This window comes from Alligator sinensis, unplaced genomic scaffold (genome assembly GCF_000455745.1).
Source record: "Alligator sinensis unplaced genomic scaffold, ASM45574v1 scaffold659_1, whole genome shotgun sequence".
NCBI lineage: Eukaryota > Metazoa > Chordata > Crocodylia > Alligatoridae > Alligator > Alligator sinensis.
The window spans coordinates 545,286-556,733 of record NW_005842265.1 but is presented as its reverse complement, the minus strand read 5'-3'; the positions used below and the strand labels follow the sequence as shown (position 1 = coordinate 556,733).

Sequence of the window (11,448 nt, the reverse complement as noted above, 5' to 3'; positions counted from 1 at the left end):
CGATCTGTGATCATTGCAGGGGGCACCATGCAGCCGGTAAGGGAGAAGTTTGCTATCTGAAGTTTGCTGTCTGCTATATGGTCTTTCTGGCACCTTCTAACACTTGGCAGCAGTGGGAAGAGATAGATGGCTGATACGATTGGAAGATTTTAACATATGCTTCTTAGTGCTAGGAGACACTAGGGCCATTCATTGCGACCCCATTTCAATTAATTTCCCCATTTAATGTCATTACCACTGCGGTGGGAAGAAGAGCTTTTGGTAGGCAAATATTTACTGAAGGGATAGGAGATGGAGCTGAAAACTCAAGGGCTGGAGTGTCAGTCTCACCTTGTGCCCAAGGCTGGATCCAGACTGCAGGGCTCCGTGTGGGACAGATCCACCTGCAGCACGCAGTGGCATCAGCTCCAGCTTTGGCTGTCTGCCCAGCAGCAGAGCTGCCGCCACTGTCGCATGCTGTTTTGGTGGCTCTGGCTCTGGCATGGGGCCTGGAGCAGCCAACTGTGGCGGTGGGGCTGGTAGCCAAACAGGAAGGGCTGCAGCAGTAGCGAAAGGTGAAGTAGCTGGAGGGTGACTGGAGCTGTATCAGCCCTTGGTCTCTCTCCTGCCACCAGTTGCCATGTTCTTTGGGGCCCAGGGGCCCCAGATTCTGCAGGAGGCCACTCCCCCTGGCAACATCCCTTGAATTCTGGTTGTCACTCAGTAGCCTGGCAGGCCAGATAGAGCAGCTCTGTGGGCTCGATGTTTGACACTCCTGCTCTAAGGCAGGGGTGACCACCCTGTGGCATGTTTGTCACAAGTGGCACAACCTCTATGTGCGGCATGCCACAGATCAGGGAGTGGACAGAGGCAGCACAGCAGCTGATAGGGCAAGAAGCAGAAAGCAGAGCCAAAGATCAGGCAGGGAGCAGAAATCAGGGGAGAAGATGGGACACAGGAAGGGGACCAGAGAGGGTGCTGGGTTAATTTGTGGCATGCCTGCCAAAAAGGTTGGCCCCCATTTCTCTAGGGCAGAGGCACTCAACCCATTTGGCCTAAGGAGCCATGTCATCTGGCTCTTAGAGCTTCCTGTAGGTTTAAAAAATGTGGTGGCAGGGGAACAGGGCAGCCTTAATTGCTACTCCCCTGCTGCCAAATTTCTGGACCTTTGTGGGGCCCTGCAGGCTGGATAGCCTTGTCGTGTGCACTATATTGGGTGCATGAGGCCTGGTGAGGCAATGTGAGGCCCAGTTCAGGTGCTGGTCCTATGGACTGGCACCATGCCACTCATTTGGCCTACAGGGCCAAAAGATTGAGCCCCACTGCTTTAGGGCACCTCTAGTGCATGTGGTGCTTGGTTCTTGCAGTATCTGAAATGTCTTATTTTGCTATTGTGCAGATGAGGAAAGGGAAGGGCGATGCTGGATACAGGGTCTCTGTTCAGTAAAATAGTAGTTATCCTATGGTGTCCTTCTGGGAAATTCATACCCTCAGCCTAACCTGAAACATGTTGCAATCATAGTTCTTATTGTAGTGCCTGCGAACCCCATTTATGGACTTGTTAAGGTTCTTGCCATAAGCCTTGCTCCTGGGAGGTTTGGGATCTTGGTGATTTGGTTCAGTCTGTGCTGGCTGATACATCAGGGAGACATTGCATAGTTTTTATACAAGACAGACAGATGCAGCATTATAGAGATGGTGAGGTCTTCCTCTGAATGCTGCACAGTTAATGCATGAAGGGTGTCTAGACTTGCTCTGGGTATTTTCCTGTTGTTTTAACTAGCTAGCTTGAAGGAGTACAGTCTACTCTCAGGAGCACAAAGCAATGGGGAGAGGAGCGTGACATAGGCTGCCAGAGCTCGAAAGGCTTGGGGTGAATGCCTTCGTGGCAGCACCAGTATAGAGACTGTCTGGCTTGGTCTGAAAGGTGTTACACAAATGAGCTGTGTGACCACATGGAGGCACTGCTGCTCTTTAGTGGTCCAGGCAGTGGGAAGCTGTGGAGGTGGCTGGCTGCAGCATTCTTGCCATGCTGTGTGGATGTGCTGCTTTCTTACAAACAAATGGCTCCCTTGCCCTGCTGTGGGGCCTGTCCAAAGTGTTTAGAGACACTTCAGTCACAGCCTGGGCTGTGCTGGCTGTGGAACCTTAGTTTTGCTTGACCAAGCCCCCACTGCTGTGCACTGCAGTTGTGTCAGGCTTCACATGCAGTAATTGAGTCCTTTCTTTCTGTTTTACACTTATAGATTCATAGATGTTAGGGTTGGAAAGGACCTCAGTAAGTCATCGAGTCTGACCCCCTGCCCTGGGCAGGAAAAAGCGCTGGGGTCAGATGACCCCAGCTAGGTGCTTGTCCAGTCTCCTCTTGAAGACCCCCAAGGTAGGGGAGAGCACCACCTCCCTTGGACGCCTATTCCTTTCTAATGTCCAACCTAAATCTGCTCTCTGTCAATTTGTGGCCATTGTTCCAAGTTATTCCAGGGGTGTGCCTTAGTAAATAGAGCATCTCCTATTCCCTGTTGCCCTCCCCTCATGGATTTATAAGCAGCCAGAAGATCACCACTCAGCCTTCTCTTACGAAGGCTGAAGAGATCTAGGCCCCTCAGTCTCTCCTCGTAGGGCCTTACCTGCAGGCCTCTGAACATACAAGTGGCCCTCCTTTGAACCCTCTCACGATTCTCCGCATCGTTCTTGAAGTGCGGCGCCCAAAACTGGACACAGTACTCCAATTGCGGCCTGACCAGTGCCGCATAGAGGGGGAGCATAACCTCCCTGGACCTGTTTGTCATGCATCTACTAATGCATGATAAAGTGCGGTTAGCCTGGTTGATCACTTTATCACACTGATGACTCATGTTCATCTTGGAGTCAGCTATGACTCCAAGATCCCTTTCTGCTGCTGTGCTGCTGAGAAGGTCACCCCCTGGCCTTTAAGCGGTTCTTTTTGACCAGGTGCAGCACTTTGCACTTGTCTTTGTTGAACTGCATCCTATTTCATTCTGGCCATTTTTCCAATCTGTCCAGATCTGCCTGGATCTCTTCCCTACCCTCTTGTGTGTTAACTTTACCCCATAATTTGGTATCATCTGCAAACCTGGAAAGGGTGCTCTCCATGCCTTCATCCAAGTCACTGATGAAGACATTGAATAGCACCGGTCCAAGGTCCCTTGCGGGACCCCACTGCCCACATCTTTCCAGGTTGATATTGAGCCATCCACCACCACTCTCTGGGTGCAACCCCTAAGCCAATTTGCCACCCACCTGACCGTGTAATCATCTACATTCCAGCCTGTCAATTTATTTACAAGAACAGAATGCGATACTGTATCGAAGGCCTTCTTAAAGTCTAGGTAGATGACATCTACCTTGACTCCTGTGTCTAAGCATTTTGTGATTTGTTCATAAAAAGAAACAGGATTAGTCAGGCAGGATCTACCTCCAATGAATCCGTGCTGATTTCCTGTCAGCATTATTTCCCCTGCTGGGCTCCCACAAATGTGATCCTTAATGATTTTTTCCAGAATTTTCCCAAGGATAGAGGTGAGACTAACCGGCCAATAGTTTCCCAGTTCCTCCCTCCTCCCCTTGAAAATAGGGGCCATATTGGCACTTTTCCAGTCCTCTGGGACCTGACCAGAGCACCATGAGTACTTGAACAGCTGTGCCAGCAGCTCTGCTATGACACTGGCCAATTCCTTCGGTACCCTTGGATGAAGTTCATTTGGCCTGCTGATTTGAACACATCCAGCCCCTCCAAGTGCCCCTTCACTAAGTCTGCGCTAGCAGTTAGTGGGCTGGTGTCCGTCCTATGTCTTCACTACACTCTTCAGCATGCCCCCGTGCCATTGGTCCTCTTTCTTAGACTGTTGGTCTGGCTCATCTGCCTCCTTTTTGTTATCTTCCCCATCCACTGCACCTGGTCCCTCACACCTGTGCTGGTTAGAGCCTTGCCGTGGGTCCTGCCCACAGGCCAAGAGTGCTTGTGCTCTGCTGACTGTCCTTGGTTTATGGTTTATAGGTGGCTGATTTCCGAGAGCAGTTGCTGTCGTGTGCTGGCATGGCTGCTGACAGGGTGGTGGAGTTCTCCTGTGGTAAGTGTCAGTGGAGGGCACCTGACTTCTCTGGAACTCTAGTTTTACTGCAGTGGTGTTCAGTGCCACTGATTTGGGCATTTCTTTCTAGTGACCAGAAAGAATATTTTGCCTGGAAATTGTAGATTGGGGGAGCCAGATTCCTCTTCCCTTCTGGCTGAGTTGGATGTAGTGACCCTGACTAGCATTAGCCGGTAGAGTAGGCATTCTGGAAAAAAAGCTGGGGACTGATTGTAACCATCTAAGGCTGATGTGACTCATGAGCTCTGACGGCTTTGTGCTAAACCTGCTTAGACTTCCCCAGACCAAGAGATCAATATGTAGTGGTGCCATTACATGGTTGTGACCAAGTCCCAGCTGCCTTACAGTCAGTCTGGCTTTGTTTGAACAAAGCTTTCATGCCATCTGCTTGTTTGTCCTCAGGTCATGTGATTCCTCCAGAAAATATTTTACCCATAATCCTCTGCAGTGGACCATCCAACCAGCAGCTAGAGTTCACCTATCAGAAGAGAGACCAGCCTCAGATGGTCAACATTTCTATTTTGTTCCTCCCTGGTTTTCTGTTTAATTCACGTGGTTTGATGTTCCAAAGGGATAAAGGGGAGAATTCAGGAGCTTCAAGGGTAGGGCAGGGTTTGGGGATAATTAGCTCAAATCTTTAATAATTCACAGTTCTTTACTTCCTGGGCCCACTGCCTCACCGGAAACCTCTTACTCACAAGTCCATACTCAACAACACAACCTTCACATAGTCCACAAAGGGTACATTCACAGTCCTTAAAGGGTCTCTCAGACCCTGACAAGGTGCCTCCCACTGTCTGCTGTTTTTTTCAGCTTGTTGGTGAGAATTGCATGTCCTCTGGCAGGGGTGGGACTCTGGGATTAGACTTGTATTTACTGAAACTTGCACTGTGTGTAACATGGCCATTCTTCTCTCTCAGATGGACGAGGCGGGTCGAATCCTTTGTAACCTGTGCAATGTGGTCCCTGGGGGCGTGGTGTGCTTCTTTCCTTCTTATGAGTATGAGAAGCAGGTGTACACGCACTGGGAAGGAACAGGGCTTCTCACCCGGTTGGCTACTAAGAAGAAGGTAATTGTGATGCTGGGGGCGGGTAGTGCTTTAAATGGAGGTTTCAAAAGTCAAACGATTATCTGCACATTACAGGCCTGCCTCTTGGAGTTGTTCTCATACTCTGCACAGCGGAGCGGAGCGGATGTTTATCTAGCCAATCCCTCCAGTAATGAATAAATGATACTTCCCGGGCGGCTGATCACCGAGTTGGGATCTAAATTAGATTAAATGCTGCTGTATGGCTTCTGTGAGCGCTGATACCTTGCAGTGGTCATGTGGGGAGACAGCACTTGCCCTTAGTTGCCAGCCAACGGTGCTACCCAATTCCCTTGCTGGGAGAGGTAGGTTAAGTTTTTACAGGGGATTTGCTTTTGCCAGACTTGGCTGCGCATCCCCTGAGCAGGGAATAGTGTGATTGACTTAGGCTCAGTTGTACATGACCAATTACTAAATTTGCAGCCCTCCATGGAATCTCTTGGGAGGATGTATGGATTATCTGGGTCAAGTGTGAGGCAAATAACTGAAATTTGGAGTTCTAGTCCTGATTGTGTGTGACCTCTATCAAGGCATGTCATATTTGTGGTTCTCTTCTGTAAAATGATGGTGATGCTTGCCTACATCATTCAACTAATGTGAAGTGTTCTGAGATCCTCAAAAGTAAGATGCTACAGTCATTGCAAAGCACTCAGTATGCAGCCATTGGAGAAGGTTTAGATTACACATCTGTCTTAGGCAGGGCTTAAGGTGTGTTATAGAAGAAGGAAGGAATAGATACAACAGTGGTTACCTGTCCTGGCCTACATTGTTCTCCAAGGTTTCCCTGTGCTGCTTGGGTGGAGGCAGGGACCCAGCAGAACTTAATTATGGAAGTTCATACTGTCTTTAGGTTGTGTTGAAATGTGGTGAGGCTTTTGTAGGGTAAGTGTTGCTCTTGAAATTACTGTCTAGGTTTGGAGGAGCCAATCAACTTCACACTGCTTTGGCTTAGACATGTTGACATGCAGGCTGGGTGCTAGCTCCTCTTCTGTTGATGCACCCGGACTGCATGGCCAAGTCTATTCCTCTGCTGGTTACTGTAACCCCACAGTATTTTTTAAACGACTTTAATGGGGACCAAATGGTTTTCTGGCATCTTGGAAGAGTTATATGACATTTGTGCAACCTTTTGTGCTTTGAAACTTTGGGAATTGCTCTTGCAGCTCTCAGCAAATTAGATTGGAGTTTTCAAAGTGCTTTGGTAGGAAAAGTAAATGTCTTTGAGCTTTCTACACACACAAGGATCACATTGCAGAATGAGGAGATCAGAGTTGTCTTCTATATGACTGGTAATATCACAGCTGTATTGCATACTATCGTGTAGAGTGCTTTATTTAAATTGCTGATTTTAATGTTTTAAATAATCCATCTTAATCTTGTTTCTTATTTGCAATTACAGTTATTTTTCTAATGAAAGACCTGATTCTCATTGGAGGAAATACATTTAAGCAGCTCTCTCACTTAATATACATTTATTCAGATTCTTCATTTTAGCATTTTTTATTATTTGTGATTTGTGTGGAGTTGGACTTGGATGGAAATTGAAACTCAATTAAACATACAAATTCAGTATTTTAAAATTGTTTTATTTAATAAGAAAACAGTTCATCAAAATATGGTTTGCATTGAAAAGGAAACAAAGGAAGCATTATCTGTAATCAGTGAATAGTGTTTCTAGCACTATGTCCTTCAAGATTTTAGAGCTAGTAAATCTCATCCTCCCTTACCTCATTTTTGTCATAGATTTTGGGAGGAAAACAGGCTCTCCTGCTTTTCAGCTCCTAGTCAGGATTTCAACTTTGAATTAAGTAATAAAAAAAACTGAAATCAAGGGAAAACTCTCTGCCACCAGTAGAAAAGACTACTGCTAATTTAGCACTTCAACAAACTCTACTTCCAGATACTCTAGCACACGATGGGTTAAGTGGTGGCACCTGGGCTCCTACCCAGCTGCCACTACTCCCATCCCTCTGGTTGCAATAGCAGCTGGAGTGGCTGAGCTCCCCCTCTCTCCTCTGACTGCAGCTTTCTGTGCCTGCACCAGAACCCTGTTGGGGAGAGGAGAAGTCTGGGGGCATGAAGTGCAGGGTGGGGGTTTCAGGCATGCGGTAGCTTTTGGGTGTCAGGGAGCATGGTAACACTTGTGTGGGTGCATGGTGCTACAATGGGGGGGGAGGGGGCAGGTGCACAGTGCAGCAGTGGTCTGGACCCATTGGTGCGGGCACTGCTTATGGCACAGTTGGTCCAGGGTGCAAGCTGCATCTGGTGCCTGTGCCAGACCAACCCTGTGATCAGGCTAGGCTGGAGTCCGTGTGAATGGCTGTCTGGCGGGCAGCCACATACAGTGTGCATGCTGTGCTGGCCCTGTGCTGTGAGCAGTACCTGCAGCATCAGGTTCAGAACATGGTGCTATGTGCATCATGTGCCAACCTGTAGCTTTGGGACTTGTGCTGCCTGCAGTACAGGGGTCCAGCATGAGGTGCATGTTGCATGTGGTTTCCCCTTGGAAAGCTGTGTGTACTGGCTCTGGCATACATGGACAGCCTGGGACCCAATCGTGACTGACCCTGGACCCAGAGCTCAGGGCTAGTCTGTTGAGGTTCCACATGCTGGGGCAGTGATCACAGGGCTGGGCCCAGCTTGTGCACCACTTGCAGCACAAACCCCAGAGTAGAGCTGGCAGATTCTGCCTGTGAGATGGGGCCAGCATGGGGAGCACACCAAACACAGTGCCCCACTGGACCTATCCTGCTCACTGGCTCTGGTGTGGCCAGATTCAGCGCACAGCCTGGCCCAGAGAACATTATCCAGCCCACAGGGCCAGATGAGTTTGACATCCCTGCCCTAAACACTGCTCATACAAGGGTTAGTATCAATTGAGAGCTTTCCCCAGCTCAGAATTCTTACCTTTATGCCATGCTGCTTAGGCATTTTTACCTGAGTTCCCATGGGAGCATAATTTCTCTTTGTCATCTTATAGGGGCACTTCTCTATCCTCCACAAACACTAGGGTCTAGGAGCAAGGATCCAGGCTAATGTTTCTATAACTGGAAATGTCCCTAGATGCACTGATGGTCACTGCTGCTGCTTCCGTGATGGATTTGCTAGGTCATGTGGCTGCTGAGCAGTTTGATACAAGCCTGCAGTGCTTATCTGGCAGGGCAAAGGATGGGTCACACAGCAATGTGCCCTCTGCTGGTGTTTCAGTTGGTTTTGTGCTGGTGCTGGTTAAGTCCTACTTGTTAGCTTTTTGCATCTTTTTACTGCAATGAATGCATTGTGCCCTTGACAGATATTTCAAGAACCCAAGAGATCAAACCAGGTGGAGCAGGTGCTGGCAGAGTATGCCAAGTGCATTAAGGTAAGTAGGGCTGGCAAGGGGCTGGAGATAAAATACCCCGCAATGCAAGAGCATTGCTGACATGGGTCATGTGGACTGTTGACAGGGGCTGTGCTCTGGCCAAGGCATGGCAGTTTGCTATGCTACTGATGCACAGGAGTTTCTGCTCCGGTTTCTAAGGAGTCCTCGGGTTTATTCACACAGCGCTGCAGCCAAGCGGGAGGCCACATGACAGGGGCCCTGCTGTTTTCTGTGGTTGGAGGGAAAATGAGTGAGGGAATCAATTTCTCTGATGACTTGGGAAGGTAAGTGCATGCCTTGTTTGCTGCACATCTAAGAAGGTAGTATGTGAACAGAAGGCTCTAGTGCTGCATTTGCTTCACCTCCTAAGCTAAGCAGGAAGGAGTCTAGTCAGCATGCAGGTGGGAGACCTGCAAGTAGCCTCCCCCCCCCTCCCCCAACCACCACCTGGGATCTGTAGGCAGTGGTGTGATTGTCGGGCTAAAATCAGTGTACCCAGCTTGGTGTTGGGAAGTGCCGTCTGGCGGAAGGAGCCTTTCAGCCAGAGCATAAAGCTGAGAGACCTGCCTGTCTGTGGTCATTATATTCCCAGAGTGCTTTTTATGAGGATAATGCTGTTAGGCTTGCTGTGGTAGACTAATCCCCACACTCTCCCTCTGCAGTTTTCGGTTGTCAAACCGCTGCTCTTTATTATTGTCTGTAGCTCCAGAGTTCGCTGCATTTCAGAGACAGTGACGTGAACCTTCTAATTAGTTTGCATATCAGTTTGGGTGAGACGCTAATACTGCTACTGAATGAAGGATGCTTCTCTTTCTCTTTCCAGATGTGTGGTTATGGTGGGCATGCCGTACCCCAACATCAAGTCTCCAGAGCTTCAGGAGAAAATGGCTTGGCTTGATAAAACCATGGTAATAGTAAGCTACTTGGAGCCCGTCTCAGCTGGTTCACTTGCTCACCTCTTACTGTCAAATGCCCCTCTCACAAAGAACCACCGCTTTCACACAGATTTTTCTTTCCGTGATTTTGCCCATTTCCTGTGCCCACTTCTGCCATTGGGACCATGACAGGTTTCCTTCACTCTTGCTCATGATGCTCTATAGGTGAAAGTAGGCTGAGTAGGGCTAGACATTAGCAGAGAGCTTGTTAGGAATGGCTCGTGCAGCAAGCTCCAGGGTGATATGGTGGCTGTGGCCCAAGAGGTGTTTATTTAACTCAACTGGCGGGGCAGCACTGCATTCCAGGATCACCGTCCTCTTTCTGACTCAGTGATTCCTGCTTGTTGCCTGGCACAGACTGCATTCTGTGAAGCTGGGAAACTGGTAATCTGTCACTGAAGATAGTTCCCTCCTTCAGATGCCCTTGAGCTGGCTTGTTTTGAAGTCACCTTCTCTCACTCCCTTTCCCCTTATAGTGGCCTGTCTGCTCCTGCTGCTGTGGTCACACTTCAGCTGTGTGGACCTGACCATCTGGTCATTACATTCCTACAGTGCTTTTTATGAAGATGATGCTGTTAGACTTTCTGTGGTAGACTAATCCCCACTCTCCCCACCTGGATTCCTTCTGCAGATAAACTCCCATTTCCTTTTAGTAGCCTTCCTCTGTCCCCAGCAGCTGGGGACAACTTGGCAGCACCATTCCCTAAGTCAGCCAGTCAGTGATAAAGACACCTACCTCTCTGCCTGTCTTCTGTACTGAGCTAGAACTCTTTGTTTGAAATGTATGTCTTCTACTCAGTCTTACTTATTTCTCCCGTAGCCAAAAACTGCTGGTCAGGGACCTAGCAGGGTGCTGCTTGAAAATCTATGCATGAAAGCAGTAAATCAGTCAATAGGTAAGAATTCATCTATCTAGAACTGGGGGGGACTGGGATGGAGAAGCAGGCAGGGAAGCGGAGGAGCAGTAGTGGGCTGAGAGGGGCAGCAGGAAGACTTTTTGTGGCACTTGGAGAATAAATACTTGGAAGCTGGATCAAGGTTCAACGCAATTAGGTGGCTCCAGCTATTATGGCCCAGCTTAGAAGATTCTCGTTCAGAGTAGTTTTGCTGATTTTGTCTGTGTCTGTGTCTGTGTCTGTGTGAGAGAGAAATGATGGAACTGAGGTTGCTTTATTGTCTGTTCAGGGAGAGCTATTCGCCATCAGAAAGACTTTGCAAGCATCCTGCTCCTAGATCACAGGTATGCTCGCCCTGCTGTCTTCAATAAATTACCTCAGTGGATCAAGGAAAGAACACTAATCAAGACTGGCTTTGGACAAGCGTTTGCAGAATTAAGAAAGGTGAGTGTCACTTCCTCTGTATGCAGCTTACATATGGAAACTCCTACTAAAGACCCATTTCCCTTTATGCACTCATCTTCCCCATGAGAAGCCTGCTCAGTGACCACCCTAGCAGGTATCTTAATGTGCCTGCTTAGCCCCTCCCTATCTGCACAGAAGACAGACCTTTAGGTACTGCACGGTTATGATTAGGAATGAACAATGGTCTCTTGGTTGTCTTTCTTCCTAGTTCCATCGAGAGAAGTCATGTTATAGGCCAGCATCTTCCTGAAGGGAGACTAAATGCTTCCTGCTTATGAACCAGACAGAAAACCAGCTTGTCATCCCTGCAGAAGTAGTTGAAGGTTTTCACAGGCTCCACAGTTGTTCATGTTTACTAATCTACTCTTGCCTGTTTGACATCAGTTCATTCACTATCCTTCTGGGCTGGAGAGACTGCCTTGGTACAGCTGTCTGCCTCCACAGGGCAGCAGTGTGGTAGGGAAGAACCTGCCTCTTCTCCAGCTAGACACTGAGGGAAATGGGGATAGAAGCAAATGCGCCATCAACCTTTGCTACGAGAGCTACCACTTGGTGGTACGTTGCTGGGGTTCTTTTGTACTTGTGTTTGTTCCACAGTGTTTTGTAGTTTCA

The 11,448-nt window shown here is 48.5% G+C and overlaps 1 protein-coding gene across 1 annotated transcript in view; it reads left to right on the top strand.

The window, feature by feature from the left end:
• The window catches only part of DDX11 (DEAD/H-box helicase 11), a 32,956-nt gene extending 21,514 nt beyond the window's left edge, over nucleotides 1-11,442 (top strand). The window contains 10 exon segments of the mRNA XM_025209054.1: nucleotides 1-36; nucleotides 3,998-4,070; nucleotides 4,494-4,597; nucleotides 5,012-5,161; nucleotides 8,472-8,540; nucleotides 8,724-8,824; nucleotides 9,364-9,448; nucleotides 10,296-10,371; nucleotides 10,661-10,815; nucleotides 11,045-11,442. The exon segment at nucleotides 1-36 is cut by the window's left edge and continues 12 nt beyond it. Of these exon segments, the coding sequence (XP_025064839.1) occupies nucleotides 1-36; nucleotides 3,998-4,070; nucleotides 4,494-4,597; nucleotides 5,012-5,161; nucleotides 8,472-8,540; nucleotides 8,724-8,824; nucleotides 9,364-9,448; nucleotides 10,296-10,371; nucleotides 10,661-10,815; nucleotides 11,045-11,086 (891 nt within the window). The 3' untranslated portion in view covers nucleotides 11,087-11,442.
• Nucleotides 11,443-11,448: the final 6 nt, after the last annotated feature.